The 18,760-nt window shown below is 41.7% G+C and overlaps 1 protein-coding gene across 1 annotated transcript in view; it reads left to right on the top strand.

Annotated features, from left to right (window-relative positions):
* The window catches only part of far1 (fatty acyl CoA reductase 1), a 37,194-nt gene that overhangs the window by 17,747 nt on the left and 687 nt on the right, over positions 1-18,760 (top strand). Inside the window, exons 6-13 of the mRNA XM_083763584.1 lie at positions 2,813-2,990; positions 3,419-3,463; positions 3,704-3,831; positions 5,474-5,541; positions 6,112-6,283; positions 10,855-10,984; positions 12,998-13,125; positions 15,449-18,723. Coding sequence (XP_083619710.1) covers positions 2,813-2,990; positions 3,419-3,463; positions 3,704-3,831; positions 5,474-5,541; positions 6,112-6,283; positions 10,855-10,984; positions 12,998-13,125; positions 15,449-15,611 — 1,012 coding nt within the window. The 3' untranslated portion in view covers positions 15,612-18,723. The remainder of the gene's footprint in view (positions 1-2,812; positions 2,991-3,418; positions 3,464-3,703; positions 3,832-5,473; positions 5,542-6,111; positions 6,284-10,854; positions 10,985-12,997; positions 13,126-15,448; positions 18,724-18,760) is intronic.

The raw sequence follows: 18,760 nt of genomic DNA, 5'->3' as shown, positions 1-18,760 counted from the left end.
CAGATCTACAAGCTCATAGCGCGCCACCGAGTGGCGCGCTACGAGCTTGTAGGTCTGCTATTTTTGAAAAATCGAAGAGCGACTGACATAGAAGACTTTTTTTTAGAATCTGATCTCGGGTCAGAATGAAAACTGTCAGGATGTAGAAGACATTTTTAGAATCTGATCTCAGGTCAGAATGGGTTAAGCCCTATTTTATATAATGGCTGCACAACAGTTTCAAGCACAACGCACTGTGAGCATGTAGATTGGATATTTTTGATAATAGATTTTATTCGATTCAATTACCGTTTAAACAAACGTGTTTGACATCCGTGGGCCAGGTGCAAGACAAGCAAAAATGATCACAAAGGAGAATAGAGACTGCACGCTGGTGATGCTGAAACAGCTCTGCTGTGTTTGTATTGCGTCGTCAACGCTTCGAGACATATACATCATGTACAGTTTATGACCTGTAACACAACACTGACGTTTCTCACCCGACCGGTTGCCAGCGTAGCGGCTAGACGACTCTAGCCAGACCATCCTTCCATGTCACCTGATGATGGTAAAGAAAACAAAATAGGTTTTCCAGAATACAGATAGATTCACCATCTGTTGGGCTTGAGAGTGACGTGACTATTAATCAGCTGCGCATTTGCACTTTAATAAATTGGATGTTTGGTTTGCTATAATTAACACTTCAGTTGACATAGTCGATTCCTGTTGATTGCTATCAGCACTACTGTTAAATGTAAATCCGTAGGGATTATGTAGATTAACATCAGTCAATACTGTAGTCCGTTCCGTCAGAGCTGTTGCAGTATGGGAAATGGCTGCTTAGCAGAATTTAAATTGGAAAAGAGCCAATGTTGAATAAAGCATTAGAGTTGAGGCTGTAAATCACTGCCTAAATTCTTAATGCTGTAATCCAGCTCAAATTTTGATTTGATTAAATACCTTTTTAACAGTTTGCCGGGAAAAAAAGTACAGTTCAATGCAAGGTCTGCTAAGTTTCCATTGGGGTCCTTCATTCATATTCAATTCATCATTTAACCCATTCTGACCGGGCACCCATTTTGGTGTTAGCATCATGTTATGCTTTATCTATTGAAAAATAGCAGATCTACAAGCTCATATCGCGCCACCGAGTGGCGCGATATGAGCTTGTAGGTCTGCTATTTTTGAAAAATCGAAGAACGACTGACATTTTTTTAATCTGATCTCAGGTCAGAATGGGTTTAATCAGACCAGTGTGTGTCCAGTGGAAACCTCGTATGAATCTGATCTCGGGTCAGAATGTAGGGATTCACAGTCTAGGAGGATTTGGCAATACAAATAGAATATGTTCATTCTATCTTTTGAGGCTGTTGCTGGAGGGGCCTCTCGACCTGATGGCATTTCTGAGGAAGGGAAGTACTGTGGAACAATGTTCCACACGTTGTTCTGGGAAAATTTGTGTTGCTGCAAAGTTACTTGCTTGTTGCAGATTTACTTGCTTGGTAATAAATAGTTATACTGAGGAGCTGAGTAAAATGCAATCGGACCAATGTGGGACTGTATAGGAAAAAAAAAAAGTCTTATTTATTCATGACTTGGTTAGTGATTGAATGAAGCACTAACTAAAGAGTATTTCATTGTTGGGTAGGTCAAATACCTTCAAATATATAGCCATTGACATTGCTAAGCTAAGCCTATACATTAACACACCCTAAAGCTACAATATGGAAATTCCATTTTACGTGGTTGACTGTGCCTTGTGTTATGTTTACAAAAGGCTTACCTATTGCATTCAAACTCTGAAGGCGGGTCATACTGTTTCGTAAGCCACAGGTGAAAGTGATCCCTTTGTTTCTGTATGGCATAGCAATTGTCTGATAATGTATGATAATGCACGTTCTCCTTCCAAGATTAGACACCAGATATATTGATTTCCAGAGTAATATTTATGCTATGAATTATGTTATGCTACTGTATGAATGACTTTCATTCCCTATCTCCTTCCATTTATCTCATTATGTGTATTTTGTCATGTACGATTGTGTAAAATCGAATATTGGAAGCTATATATAATAATTCTTTCAGTTAAAAAAAAAAAATCTAAATAGCTGATCTACAAGCCCACAACACATTGCAGCATGACATGGTGACAGCTTGTAGATCTGCTACCCTTCAAAGCCATGTGCTTGAGCTCCACGATTCATGAATCACTATCATTATTCGGTTTACAATTTACAATTTAGGCATTTAGCAGACGCTCTTAATCCAGAGCGACTTACATTAAGCAAGAACAAAAGCATGGGAATACATCACATAGAAGCATTTATCATGAAACATGCGTAAGCTAAGAAAGTAACAGTGGAATATCTATATAATGAAACTATACATACACTATACATATAAACTATACATATTTACTACTATGCTATACATATGTACTATGGCGTGCTATGACTATATACAATGCAATTATAGTGCTGTCTACATAACATGCTATAAGTCTGTGTCAAATGCTATCTAAGCCAACAGAAATGCTATCTAAGGGGTTAGGGTAAGTGCTATGGGCCATGATGGAGTCTGAAAAGGTGGGTTTTCAGGCTACGGCGGAAGATTGGGAGTGATGCTGCAGTTCTGACTGCGATGGGAAGTGCATTCCACATAGTTTTGGAGCCAGAAGGGAGAAGAGTCTGGGACGTGTGGAGCGTTGTTGTCCCGGCGTTTTTAGCGAGGGTACTTCCAGCTTCCCTGCGTTGGCTGATCTGAGTGCGCGAGTTTCTTTATCTTCGACTGGGGAATGTTAATTAAGCGTGTATTTGTGGTTTCTTCTCCATAGGTGGCTGGATGACAAGATGGTGGCAGTGCTGACTCCCAAGCTGATTGGAGAGCGTCCCAACACCTACACCTACACCAAGGCCCTGGCAGAGTATCTGATCCAGCAGGAGGCTGGGAGCCTCAACGTTGCCATTGTCAGGCCATCCATAGTGGGAGCCAGCTGGAAAGAACCCTTCCCTGTGAGTGGTTTAGCCTTTTAACCCATTAAATCCCATTACATCCTGACAGTTTCATTATTAATCCATTCTGACCTGAGATCAGATTCTAAAAGTGTCTTCGATTTTTCAAAAATAGCAGACCTACAAGCTCGTATCGCGCCACTCGGTGGCGCGATATGAGCTTGTAGATCTGCTATTTTTCAATAGCTAAAGCACGACATGATGCCAATACCAAAATGGGTGGCCGGCCAAAATGGGTTAAGCCTTATTTAATCGTTTTATTTACCCAACAATCTGATTGTGTAGCAAGTGGGATTTAAAGTATCCTTCGTATAATTTGTACAAAGTCTTACATTTACAACTTCCAAAGTTGATAAGATGATAACAGATAAATTATTTATTTCTTTAACTGGGTAGTATTTAGTTGATGATCTTTTATTCCTCTTTAGGGCTGGATTGATAACTACAACGGACCTAGTGGGATATTCATTGCGGTAAGTGTCCATTTCTTTTAGACCAATTCATGAAGCTAAATTAAGAGTCATGTAGACAATTTAGCTAGAGGCATGCCCCCACTTAACCTCGTTGTAAACTCCATAAATAATTGATGACACACTTCAACAGGGCATTTATGTATTGTTGACCATTTTGTCCACATGCTCCACTCCGCGGGGCTGATAAGGGGTTGATGTATGTTGACTATATCTTTGTCCACACTTTGCTCCACTCCGTAGGCCGGTAAGGGGATCCTCCGCACCATGAAGGCGTCCAACGACGCCGTGGCCGACCTGGTGCCCGTAGACGTGGTGATAAACAACACCATCGCCGCGGCGTGGTACTCTGGGTCCCAAAGACACAACAGGTTGGTGAGATGAGAGAAACGCACATCACATCATGTTCTTACCTTGATCCCCCTAGAAAGATGAGATGATGAGAGAAAGATGAGATGCCCCTAGAAACACACGTCACATGTTCTTACCTTGAGCAAGGATGACTATGCAAAGATTACGTCTAGAGCTGGGACTCGATTAAAAAAATTAATCTAATTAATCAGAGGCTTTGCGATTAATTAATCTAGATTAATCGCATTTTAATCGCATATCAATATTCAACCCGAGAACAGCGAGAAACCTTTTTTTTAAATGTTTTTTGGTATCCCAGTGAATCGAATAGTGAGGATACCACTAATTTTCAACATTTTACTTTCATTAATATACCTGTTGTGGAAATAATAATAAAAAGTCACCCCATTCTGTGTTGCCTAGAACTGGAGGTCTGAATTTTTTTTAGTAACAGTAACAAGTACATCTCAGTGACATCACAAAGCTGTACTTACTTCATATTGTTACTGTTTTTTTGTCAGACCTCCAGTTCTAGGCAACACAAAATGGGGTGACTTTTTATTATTTCCAGTTTTCAGTAATATAGAAAAGCACCCAGTGAGAAACGTTCCGCGGTGAAAAAAAAGGTGCGATAAATTTATCTGTAGTTAATCGCGATTAATTTTTCTGTAGTTAATTAATCTAAATTAATCGCAATTAGTCCCGGCCCTAATTACGTCATGTATTATTTATTATAATATTGTTTTCTTTACTGGTTTACTGGTTTAACCCATTCAGGCCAGACGTCGACATTTTAAATGAATGTTTTCTAAATCAGATTTGAGGCACATTTTAACAAATTTTCAAAAATAGCAGACTTACAAGTTCATAGCGCGCTGAGCTTGTAGGTCTGCTATTTTTCAATAGCTAAAGTATAACAGAATGCTTGAAACACCAAAAGGGGTTCTTCCTGCCAAAATGGGTCAAAAGAATTTGGTTATAGAGGGCAATTATAATGTATTAAGGAATATAAGCAAGAGATATTATATGACGCGGCGGTCGTTGTTGAATGAGAAATAAGGCCCCACAGGATGATTAAACACAGAGACTAAGTCAAGGTGTTTAATTGTCCTGAAGGGTGTTATTTCTATCGCAGCATCATCTATTATGCCACTTATTACACGGCTAGTTAATAAATGTAATGAATTTACCCAAAAGTAACAACAAAACAGAAGTATTTCCTTTGCGTACGGTAATTAAAGTATTAAGTGTTGCACTGTCCCTCCAGCGCAACACGGTCGCCTGAGAAAACATAGACCGGCTCGGGAAACAAGGAAGTGTTGATCAAATAGCAATAGAGTTTCGGGTACTGCATTGTGTAAGTTACATTGTGTGTTTGTTTACATGGCTGTCATGTTGGATACAGCAAAACAATCCAAGCAGGGCAACCAGGTGCTCTGGGCCTTTGATTAGACGGCGGTCCACCGATTTCAGCGACCAGAATCAAGCATTCAACCAAGCCGTGTTATAAGGCCTAATTACCGGTCTCTTCCATACTCAATTTTGTCACCCGTTTGTACCAAAGAGCACCTTGTTGCCGTATTTTTACTCCAGCCAAACAGATGCGCTCCCTTCCTCTCTTGTGTTTCCTATAATGTAGACTACTGTTCTTTCTCTCTCCAGACCTAAGAACATCGTGGTGTACAACTGTACGACCGGTGGGATCAACCCGTTTCACTGGGGCGAAGTCGGTATGCAGTCCCGTCTTATCTTACCCTGGCATAGCTGACTACTCGCTGTAAAATCCTCCCAACAATATAAGCTCAGATGGTTACATGTAGTCTCTAATGACATACTGAGGTTGTCATCTAGGCTGATGTCTGGGTTATTACCCCCTAGTGTTATTACCCCCTAGTGTTTTGTTTTTTCTTCACCTGCTCATTTGGCTAGCTAGGATATACAGCAGTGGTGGGAAAATAGTACTCACATTTTTTACTTGAGTAAAGTAAAAAGCATTTAAAATATTGCTTTGATGCTCATATTTAGCATAGGAAGTATTGAGTCATTATTTTGTTAGTACATTCCATAGGGCTGGGCTACACATGGGCATCGTCAACTTGCGACAGAAGTCGTCCCTATTGAGTGAAAGTGAAATGAAATATCTAAGTTGTTTTTAGAATGTATTATGGCATATTTGGCTCATAAGATTAGTTTCACTATGAGCTGGATCAAACTTTGTACTCTGTTCAGAGAAGGGGTGAAATGTGTTCAACTCTGAAGACCTCTATTGACCTGCTTGAATCCACCCTTTTGTCTCGTAGAGTACCATGTAATATCCACTTTCAAGAGGAACCCCCTCGAGCAGGCCTTCCGCCGGCCCAATGTTAATCTCACAACCAATCGCCTAATCAATCAGTACTGGATCACTGTGAGCCACAAGGCTCCGGCCTTCCTCTATGATCTGTACCTCAGGCTGACAGGACGACAGCCCAGGTAATTTTGTTGACGCCGACACCGGACGTGCAACGCTTCTCTCCTCTTTCTAACGTCAGCCCGCTACTGTACTGTGCTTCACTTCTACTGCACTTTTGTCTCAGCATTAGAAGCCGTTAACATCCCGGCTGTGATGTTTTTTTCTGTGTTCAGGCGGTGTGGGGGCTTAAGGATGTATAGCCCAATCGATTTCCCACGGGACATCACTGATTGGGTTCTGCCCTCTTAAGTCTCTCCGCTTGAAATACCAGTACGTAGAGAGAGGCTGGGTTTCCAAAACGATCAGTGCTAGGACCGTCTTGGTTCTTTACTGCATATAGTTCACTGAGATGGACTTAGTGTTGAGATGTTTTTTTGGGAACCCAGCGGAGCCCTCCTTTGCCCTGTCTTCCTCGATTGCTGTCCTGTGTGTGTCTACTGTGTTACTGTGATGTGCTCCTGTGCTGTCTGTGTATGTCTCTCTCTCCCACAGGGTGTGTTATAAACATGACCTTCAAGAGCAAGCCGTTAGAGCGGGCCTTCAGAAGGCCCAATGTCACTCTGCGCTCCAACCCCTTTACCAATCAGTACTGGTCGGTAGTCAGCCACACGCTGCCTGCCCTGCTCTATGACGGCTATCTCTGGGTGATGGGCCGCAAGCCCCGGTAAGGTTGTGACTGCCCCCACCACCACCACCACCACCACCCCCCCTCCCCTGCAGTGGTGGAAAAAGTACTCAAATGTTTTTTACTTAAGTAAAAGTATAAATACTGCAATGTAGAAATACTTTGTTACAAGTGAAAGTCTGGAATTTAAAATGTTACTTGAGTAAAAGTACAAAAGTATAGAGCACCGAAGTCTGATGTCAATATCGGTTGAGGGCGCAAATCCACGGGTTCATGTACTTTTTTTTTGCATTGTAATCCCCTATGGGGGATTTTTAGATCGCCTCATATAAGAACGGTTTGAAAGATAAACATGTCATCCCGGCCGTTTCACTCATATGGATATGAAGAATCAACTGACTGAGAGAAAACGCTAATGTTACTGCTGCTGAATTAGTTACATTTTAGCTAGAAACACACTGTATCATATATGAGTGACTGACTGTCGCAAAAGATACAGAGACACCTCCCTGACAATGACGCAGAGACAGCTTGTTTATTTTTGGACCACAATGCTTATATGAAACTATTTTAAGACGACTGTATTCTCCATAGAGAAATTACTTCCGTGAACCAGGGGATGAGCGAGTGACGTCAGGACTTCGGCGCTCTATTGGTATCAAAATGTACCAAAAGGACCAAAAGTAGAAAAAAATACAATCTTTTGAAAATAGCAGATTGGCTGATTTTCATTTTCAAATGGCTGAAATGTGTAGGGCTGAAGTGGTTATTGCATGTTTTGTAATAACGATCAAACAAAGTTACAAACAAAGTAGTAACTACGGTTTTCACATAATTGTAGTGGCGTAAAAGTACATTTGCCTCTGAAATGTAGTGGAGTAGAAGTAAAAGTATGGACATTTTTGAAATACTCCAGTAAAGTAAAGATGCCTCAAAATTTTACTTAACCCATTCTGACCGGGAACCCCTTTTGGTGTTAGCATCATGTTATGCTTTATCTATTGAAAAATAGCAGATCTACAAGCTCATATCGCGCCACCGAGTGGCGCGATACGAGCTTGTAGGTCTGCCATTTTTGAAAAATCGAAGAACGACTGACATTTTTAGAATCTGATCTCGAGTCAGAATGGGTTAATCAGACCAGTGTGTGTCCAGTGGAAACCTCATATGAATCTGATCTCAGGTCAAAATTGTACTTAAGAACAATACAGTTAGTGACTCTCCACCACTGCTCCCCTGCAGCCCCCCGTCTGTATCACACGCTCCCTCAAACCGCTCTGAGGGGCAGAAGAACCACAGATGTCTGCCGTGGTCTCGCTCAACTTCATGACATCGGCTGGACTTGACCGATACGATATAGACGGCCACTGTGTCACACAGCGGCCGTTTCTGTTGAGCGTTTATCTGTATTTTCTTTTACAGCGTGGCTCTGCGGGAGTCTAGCTGTCTCAAGTGTCAGTCTGTGTGTCCCGTAGCTAATCTCGCAAAAGCGCCGAACCAGATTTTAGTTTACACTGCCTTAAGGCCACAGAAGTACCTCCACTATTCCCCCCCCACATGTTTGTACTACTTTTAAATATTTGACTATGGTAATAATAATGGATGTCAATAGGTCATACTCAAACCTTGCCCAAATTCAGAGTCCTATGTCATCACAGTACATCATATAAAATATAAATGACACAGGCTGACCACATGAAGTCCGAGATTCACATTGTGCATCCCAAGATCTGTATGATTCGATTTTATTTTGGGAATGTCCATCCCTTTTTTCTTTTATTTTTCTTTGTGTTTACTGCATTTGTCTTTTCATGCAAGTTGAGTCATTTTGCATGCTGAGATGGATTTTTTTTTTTTATGTATCCCAAGTGGACAGTCCGACTTGCTTTTTGACATTGTCTTGACCATTTTATTAGTTTTTCCTTGAACATGTGCTTGTTTGGCCTTGAACGTTTTCTTTTTGTGTGTGTGTGAGTTGAATCATTCTGACTTGCAACACAATGGTTGAATCATTGTACCTTTTTATTTCTGTCAACCTCCTGAAAATACTCTGGTTCGGTTCCATGGGACTCTTTATTGTTTGGCCAACTTCAAAGGATGTGTTCAGTAGGAGACTGTTAGGCAGACATGTGAAGACTATCCAATTTAACTACAAATCACCACATTCTCAACTGGCTCCAAACTAAATGAATGTCCCTCTGAACACAGCCCACATGGCACATCATTAATTGGTAAATGGATTGTGTTGTGTCAGATTTTCACACAGCATTTGGCTGTCTGAAATGGATTTGGTTTAGTAGCTAACTCTCGCATTCTAGGGGTGTGTCATTTGATCCTGGTTGCCAGATACTGTTCTGTAAGTAACAAATCTCTTTTCTCCGTGCTGATCAACCATGCATGTTTGTCACCTCTTCTGAAACACTGGCTCCAATAGAGGGATTCTGAGTCATCGCAATTCAGGCTTTGTAATGTTAAATGGCTGGCATGCCAACATTTCATCCAAATGATTATAGTGGTCGGTCGGTCTGTTTTTGGATCGTGGCCTTTTTTGAGATTGAGATTGATGCCATCATGCTCTCTGGGCTCTATTGAAAATGCTGTTGCTTAATGAAATAGATGCAGCTTTTTAACCAGTGCTGATTTGAGTACAGAAATGATTAATGTGCTCAGAGACCCTCTTGAGATTACGTACTGTACAACAATGCATCTTGTGTCATTAGTGTTGCATCAAATCAACTCTTAACAAATTGGCAGTTTCGTCTATTCGAAAATATTTATCCCATTTTGATTGAATTTGACAGAATTTATTGAAGAAAAATAACTGGATTAGCTTGTGCTCAGCTCGGAGATCGGTTTATGAAGACAAAAGAAGTTCACTTTTCTGTACTTGGGGCAACTTTGTTGTGAGGCAGCTGCCATTTCTTGTTCAACATTTCACCAATCAAAAATGACCTCGGTTGTATTGAGGTTAATGTAATGAATCAAAGTGTGCTTCCTTGTACAATATTGGCCACATCCACTCAGCAGAGCATTGTCTGTTCTCCTGGCCTGCACACCGACTGAATCCAGTTATCTCTCAGCCGATTGCTGTCAATGTCCAGAACCCTTAATGGGCAGGCCTGAGGCTCTATTCCTATTTAACATCTGCATGTAATTACAGAGAGATGTGCTTACAAAATTGCTGTGCGAGAAAGATTAGGATTTGATGAGATGTGACCTACAAGATGCTAACGATGTTCTTGAAGCAGCCATGGGTGTCCTCATTTATGTACTCGTGAATATTGGTTAATATTGTTGAAATTAGTTTTTTTTTAACTTTGAGACTTGAAATCGAGGGAAGTTCCTGGTTCAAAGGTGCATGTATGTGGTTGTTGTCCTGTGTGTGTCCTGTGAAGCTTTCCTACATAATGCTTACAATTCCAGCTCTATTCTCCCTGCCTCCATTTTGTCTTTACCATCTGTCATCAGCCCTGCCCTTCTCTGCCAACTCTCCCTACTTCACTTTGTGTTCTCATGCCTCACCTTTCTTTTGCTCTACATCCTGTAACCTCTCGGTTACTTTCACCCCACCTCGTTGTCACTTCCCTCGCCTACATGTATTCAGGGCTTAAAGTTCTCAGTCCTGGGTACTGATTTCAGTCCTGAGGATTTCATAGGGGTCATTTAACGAGATCACTGTCATTTAATGAGATCATTTTCAGTCTTGGGAGTTTTTGGGGGCTTTAAGCCCTGTGTATTTATCCCTCTTACGTATCTTTTCTCTTCCTCTCCTCTATTCCACATCTCTAGATTATAGTCCCCAATGTACACAGTTTTTGTACAAATATAAATTATTTTACGTTTTTGTTGTTGTAGTTAAACAACTAGTCGACAGAAGTGAAAGCCCTACTTGACGCCATTCTCCCTACACTACCTCCCGTTGGTCTGTTGTCTCCTCTCACCCTTCCCTCCTCTCCTCGTCTTTAGGATGATGAAGACGATCACGCGCCTCCATAAGGCCATGATGGTCCTGGAGTATTTCACCAGTCACTCCTGGGTGTGGAGCACTGACAACATGACCATGCTCATGGCACAGATGAGCCCCGACGACAAGAAGGTAGGGAATGCAAAGCAAGTTGTCCATCTTGCTTCCACCAAGGAGGTCATGGGTTTTGCCTGTTGGTCTCTCTGTTAGATCAGTGGTTCCCAAACCTTTCAGGTCGAGACCCAAAAGAGAGATTAGACGTTTGCCCGGGACCCAAACTAGTGAAAATGGCAGATCTGCAAGCACCTTGTAGATCGGCTAATTTCACTTTTTTGAGGGGCTCCTATGCCTAGATTTGTGTGTCTGTGTGTACCATAGAATGTGATTTGATTGGCTGAGCATGGAATGTTATGTATGATGATAAGAGCACTCCTCACTTCACACAAGTGATGTTTAAATGTAGGAAAAGAAAATGGGATTTTTACTCGAGTCATGACCCCTAAAAGTTCTTCTGTGTCCCACAAATGGGTCCCGACCTGTATCTCTAGCAGTTATGAAATTATTTGCAAAAACTAGGAAAGGTTGTTCCTGGCCCCCTGGGCCAAGGAAGACCCATTCACTTTTCATGCTGATCGGCCTAAAGGGGTCGTGACCCGTCTCAGAATTAAATGCACGTAACTTCTGAACAGATTACCATAACGCCGCAATGCTCTTGAGTCCTGGAAGAACTGATTAACTAGTCACATGCATCATTAAGTTATATTGACCTAAAGGGGATGTGGGTGGCAGAAGCAACTTGTAGACAAAGGTCTAGTCTGTGCTCTGCTGAGCACATTTCTACAGTGTGGATGTGCAATAGGCTAGCTCGCTAGCTGTGTGCGTGCGTGCGTGCATGCGTGTGTGGCTAATCTCGGAAACCGCTGGACCGATCAGCACCACACTATGCACACACTGTCAGTAGGCCACACCACATCCATTAATTGCATACTTATTCAAATATGTCACTTTCATTGTTTAATGGAAGTCAACAGGGCTCTGCTTGGGCTGAAACCTTGCCCACATTTGGACTGTCAAATGGCTAGCACCACAGCATGGCCACGTGAAGGTTGGAGCAGAGTCTGAGATCAACATCAGAGCCATGTCGTTCCCAGAAACTTTAGACCTCACTCTAGCTTGTTTCTGATTAGAATTGAGTGTGGCCATATACTCTTTGTTTTGTTTTTCCACCTTACTTATGCTGTACAACTGTACTACCCAACTACCAAACCTTAACCCATTTTGACCTGAGATCAGATTCTAAAAATGTCTGTTTGAAAATGACAGTTTTCTTTTGAGATTTTTCAAAAATAGCAGACCTACGACCTCGTAGCGCGCCACTCGGTGGTGCGCTATGAGCTTGTAGATCTGCTATTTTTCAATAGCTAAAGCATAGCATAATGCTAACACCAAAATGGGTTCCCCCCCAAAATGGGTTAAGGAAAGGCAAATTAATGATACACGTTGTGGTCTGTGTATGAGTGAAATCCAGTTAAAACTCTTTCAAGCAGGGACACTGCACATATGCTAAATATCTTGACAATTTGATTAGTTTTCATCTCTCACACAGTGTCGTTCTGTTTGTCTGGTGGGGGCAGGGCAATGGTACGTGCGCCGAGGGCGTGTGCAATGGAGATTGTAGATGAAAATGTACCATTGGCATAGTGGCATATCTGTGTGGATACAATGGAGTGATTCATCTCAGTGACTTTGCTTGCAGTGAATGGTCACATTGTTGTGCCTGTGATTCTGTTTCTTTGTAACCTTAGAAAGAACGTTGACATCCAAAAAAGAAACGTACTACAGACATAAGTCTTTTAGTTTTATCTCCTTTCCACATTAAATTGGTGGTTTTAATGTTGCAGTGACGTATGATTTTGCACTGCATTTAAACATTTCCAGTTGTTTTTTGTCACTCTTGCAAAGATGTTGTCACTTTCTGCATTGTAGGCGTACACAAAAGCTATTTGTTCTTCAGAAACACTGTAGCCATTTAAAATTTACTTATGTAATAATAATAATAAAAAAGCTATGCATATAATATAATTTTCACTACTATATGTATTCACACCATTACAAATGTGTTCCTTTTGTTGTTTGTTGCCACAGACGTTCAACTTTGACGTGCGTCAGCTGCACTGGGCGGAGTACATGGAGAGCTACTGCATGGGCACCAAGAAGTATGTCCTCAACGAGGAGCTGTCCGGCCTGCCCGCGGCACGCAAACACCTCAACAAGTAAGACATGACTGAGCTCTGAGCTCTCACACATCCTTAGTAAGACATGACTGAGCTCTGAGCTCTCACACATCCTTAGTAAGACATGACTGAGCTCTGAGCTCTCACACATCCTTAGTAAGACATGACTGAGCTCTGAGCTCTCACACCTCAACAAGTTAAGACATGACTGAACTGTGACTGACCACTCAGCTCACACACCTCAACAAGGAAGACATGACTGAATGGGGAGGGAAAAGGAACTGGTTGGAACTGGTTGGTTCCTTCCACTCGCTACGTCCTACTCCCCGCTGTCGGGTGATAAGGAGCGGCCTTGCTCACTCCTTATGCATTGAATGAAGCATGAGCTCAGTTCGGGGCTCTCCCCAGGTTGGCAGAGGGAGGGTAGCTCCCAGATTACAGTTTAGGCACCGGGTGAAGAAAATGGGTTACAAAATCGTGGGATAAAATTTTAAAGATGAAGAAACACATTTTCTTCTTCTAGCTCTGCATAAATAAATCTGTGGATCACTAAAATATCCTATGGATTTTTATGCATAATGCATTTAACCCCCTAATGGCTAGCGACGTAATTGACGTAATAAATCAATAAATCCCCCGTGGCTAGAGACGTAATAGACGTAATAGACGTACTGCCCTGTCAGTACGTCTTATCATAACAAAATTAGCTAACTTTTAGCTTTTTTGGCTAACGGCTGATGTAATCTACCAAAAAACGGCCGAAATCCGCGCGTGCACGCGCGCCGTCTTTATGTGCATCGCTGCGTAAAATGCGATATTTTGGGATGTTTTGTTCTTGATTAGAGCTTAATTTGACTTGGTTATGAAAAAGACGATGGTAGCTTAGCATCCCGGACAGCTAAGCTAGTGACTCAGGGTCAAACTACTACCGGATGTTTAGGATCGTTGAACCGGAAGTGACTTCGCCAGATTTGTCTATTTGGTCAAAATCGGCATAATGGTGCGTTCCCGCCATCTGGTGGCAATACTATAGATTACACTAGCAGTGTATCACACACGATGAATGGCGGTGTGATTTGTTTATCATGTCATACATAGCCATAGCCTTATTTAACAGTTTAATTTCATTCGCTTATCGTGGAGTATTCCAAAGTGGCGATCACAACAACAGAGTGGACGAGGAAGGCGTGCGCTGCGCGGCACCGTCGCTATTGTAATGAATAGGGACTCAATTTCCCTTAATTAATCACACAGAGGATTAGAAAATAGCATTTGACCAACATATGAATTACCATAAATATATGACTCTGTTATACTCAACGAGAAACTGCTCCCAGGTGGGGAATGAAATGGAAGTCTCGTTGGTATTCCACAATGGTATGGGGAGGGAGTTGGCTGAAAACATGTGTTGTGCTCTGTGTCTCCATTTGCACCCCGGATAATTGGTATAACCCTAGTGGCCTCCTCTGCCGTGAACTTTACCAAACCATGCACAGCAACCGTGCTTGGCAACTGATGTTTGACATGGTGAGTTCCCTTGGCAGTACGGTGACACTCAGTCTGAATTAAGCCCTCCCCACGGCAGCAGTTTCTGGAATGGGCGTTGTCAAAGTTTCAGTCTTAGGCGTTTGGTTCATACCAATCAATCGGAATAGAAGGAAAGCAGATGACGTTGTTGTCAATCATGTGGCTGTGGCTAACCCGGTTGCTAACCAAACAAACACAGTCAACGAGCGCTACTAGCATGTATCGTCGTTTCTGTATATATAAACTATTTATCATAGGTCGATTTAATAGCCAGATTGATACGGTCGTGAGTCACCGCAGTGGGAGCAGCCATGTTTGTTGTTTGACGCTGTCGAGTGACAGGGCTGATGACCAATCAGCTGCTGCGATCAGATTCCCGATCGAGATTGACGCCGCCGTAGGCAGAGTCGCCAGACCTGAATCACCAGGAGATATGTTTTTTAATGGTAGCGATTCAGCATTCAGTTCGGTGGCACTTGCAGCTGACCAATCTGTGCCAGGTTATCACCCCTCTGTCCTTTTTATAACCCCCCCTCAGGCTGAGTATGATGTGATGAGGGGGTATTATGTGGATCAAGCATATACCGCAGAGTCAGCAGTTAGTGAATTGAATGTTTAGAATAGACTACTATCTCACTGTTTCTTTTAAATATGACTTGTCATTAGCCTGGTGTACAGTACTTTGTTAAATGTACAGTACTATGTTAAATGTCATTAGCCTGGTGTACAGTACTATGTTAAATGTCATTAGCCTGGTGTACAGTACAATGTTAAATGTCAGACTCTCTCTTTGGCCATTGTGGGTTTTTCCAAAAAAGCTGTTTCTGCTCCCTAGGCTGAGGAACATCCGTTACACCTTCAACACCGTCATGGTGGTCCTGATCTGGAGGGTCTTCATCGCCCGCTCTCAGATGGCCAGAAACATCTGGTACTTTGTGGTCAGCCTCTGCTTCAAGTTCCTCTCATACTTCAGAGCCTCCTCTACGATGCGATACTGAACCCGGGTGCGATACTGAACCCGGGTTAGAGGAATGAATACACGAGGAATGGCAGAACAGAAGAGGACAAAGCAGAGACTGCCGTAGACGTGATGCCAGGGCTTGCAGACTTTACTACCTGTCTGCATTGTGACCCGTCTTTGGCTACATGTTTACTCTGATACCAAGGCCTAAAGGAAGCATTAAAACCACCAGCTACATACTACTGTATGACCATGGACTAGCACTTGATCTATTGGTGTAGTGTAGTCTTCTATTGCATAGCGACTCTAACTTAACCTAATTGAAACCCCAGCATTTCTGAAATTACCATAGCATCTGGATTGGCACAAAAGCAACAATCTTGGCCCCCGGACAGACAGACCCAGACTGAACAAGTTGGCTGCCAAGAAAGCTCACAAGAAACAAGACCCCATATTATCTCAGTTCAAGCTCCCAGTCCAATATAGGCCCCCCCTCTCATACTTGCAACTATGCATGGGATGATGGCATGATGCTCTGCTGCGAAGATCTCTTTGATGATTTTGAGTCTATCACCGGGTCTCATATTCCGTGCTATGTGAACCTCCCAGGAAGATGCAGTAGCTGCATTTCTACAGACCATTCCATTATTAATCATTTACCATTTTAAATAAGGTTTTCAGTTTCTAATTTCAAAACGGCATCAATGTAAGTCTGGCAATGTTTTCGTCTTAACAGTTGTCTTAATGGTAGCTAGGGCATTATGTCAATTAGTCTGTTTAGGACATGAAATGGCCCGTTTTGTATTTCATGTGCTAATTGCTTGGTGGAGAGGCTGACGGAGAAACTGTCAAAGTTATATTCATTGCAAATGTTTGGAAGCTAAGCTACTAGATTTATTTGCTTTACTTAGCCAGCTCTGGGTTGTCATTGGTCTTTTTCTGTGCATACAATTAGCATTTTTCAGCTTGAATCTGAGAAAAAACACATTCAACAACCAGTTGATTCTTTAAGTTGGACACAGGCTTTAGTCTGCTCTGTGATAACGACTAATGATATGACTAAGCACAAGGTGGATTGTAGCGTTATGTCGTCGTTTTATACTGTGCCTAAAGAATACTTGCTTTTGTGTTGGAAGATCTCACAGGCAATTTTATACTAATTTCTTTCCTTTTTTGTTTGTGAGATCTGTTTCTGATGATCTACACAAAGTATTTTTTATTTTTTTTGCCAAAATACCTCTTTGCTAACTGGCTCTTAATTTAAAAATCTTCTTCTATCTTTGGAGGATGAGACAACGGTAGATGAAGCCGAAGATGTCACATCTGGAATACACAAGAGTCCGAATCTTTCAAATGCTACAAGGTAAACTTGATATACCTTGATTAGCTCGGAGAGTTTGCACTTTGGGAACGGTTCCTTTGCCTCCAACATGCCTGGTAGGTGAAATTATTTCAATTGAACAAACCCAAATATAAGTTTATCTTTAGCGACTGAAGGATGGTAAAGACTGCATGCAGGCTAGTGTCATGCAAGCATCGGTTGTTCCATTCACAATGGTTTGTGTTCAGGTCAAAGCTGTTGTAGGTCAATATTTTCAAGTAAGGTGTTTATTCGCGTTGCCCTTGGCCATTTTGCCCCCCCCCTTTTTATTTGTTTTATTTGTTTTATTTTTTACTTTTTAAAAGGGGTTTGGGAAACCCTACCTCGTGCGGCAGTGCGAAGGAACAGCAACATAGCTGCTGTGTAAATGGGTTAATTATATTGTCTATGCCTGTCAAAGGAACTTAATTAAGGCTGTGTATTTGTTTTAGTTTTAGTTTTATGTCTATGGTTCCGCATGTTGTCTTTGTATGACCATGCTGTACATTAATCCTCTTAATTTCTCCATCATATACTGTAGGAACCAAATCTGTACCGAGGCCAAAATATGCATGTTATTGTTGACTACTGTTTAGAATTCTGTCTGGACTTGTAAACATGTTCCGTGATACCACACATGACTGTATGACTGCAGCCTAGTCTTGGATGCTCCTAAGATGTTAAGATGTTCCTTTCGGTTTCTGATGTCTCAACTTGTTGTGTGCTGCAACCACATACGTGTAAAGGTTTTAGTATGTATGTATGTGGCTCTGGGCACTTGGTTGTTTTTAAAATTGGTGTGGTGGGTACACTCCAAATGTAAGTCATACAATGCAAGAACACAACGATGTGTGGATGGACGTCATGTGTCATGAAGCAGTTGTCTCCAATCTTGACATGTACCGGTTTGAATAGGTTCATTGTGGGGTGGGGGGGTTGACCATTGGCATTGTGTATGCTGTGCTTGAACTTTGTCAATACAGTGTACAGTATATATAAGTCAGCAGTCGGATCCATGTTTTCTAATCCGTTTGTGTACAACTCTATTTAGGTAGACTTCATGATTTAACGATAAAGAAATGCAAAATCTAAGTATTTTTATGCTAATGATATTGCTTGGATATTTATTTACTAAAGCTTGAGGACACAAATGTCACTCAACCAACTGCGGCTGCTGTAAATCCTTGTACTTAACATAAGATATAACTGCAATATGTCCACCCGTTTTTTGTTTTTGTCTGAATGTAATGTTGGAACAAGAGCAGTCCGACTTAATTGCACAGGTGAACGCTTCCTTCGTTTTGCAGAATTCAACGAAATACTCCAGTAGTTGCTCTTGTTTCCAATAATATCAGTGGTTCATCGTGTTCCTTTTTATCTTCTGGACGAACATATTTTGCGATAAATCCATTCCCTTACATTAACTTTTATAGCCGTTCATAAATCCACATACTTGTCGTGATTGCTTGAAAGTAACGGTGTGACATTTTTGATGGTGTATGACAATTGTAGTGTGGACTGTGTAGAATTTCCTGTATGTTGTGATGCGTCGAACGAAAGCAATGGAAGTCGTTGATTCAGGGTTTCTTCCTTCAAGGTTGTCTTATAGGGATGATTAAGAGGTGAGAGTAACTGACCGGTCCTTTCCAGTTTCTCTGTGTTGGTGTCAGGGATTCAGGCTAAAGGATCACACACATTGATTATTTCTAATCAATCAGCCAGGGCATTGCACCTGTCTTAACATCATTTAGCATTCTTTTATTTGTATTATTATTATTTTTACTCGGAAGTCTGTGGAAACTACATTGATCTGTGCATGAACAAAT

Source organism: Protomyctophum parallelum, assembly GCF_964188405.1.
Source record: "Protomyctophum parallelum genome assembly, chromosome: 4".
NCBI classification, from domain to species: domain Eukaryota; kingdom Metazoa; phylum Chordata; class Actinopteri; order Myctophiformes; family Myctophidae; genus Protomyctophum; species Protomyctophum parallelum.
Note: the sequence above shows the minus strand (reverse complement) of the source record. Positions and strands in the feature narration are given on the sequence as shown.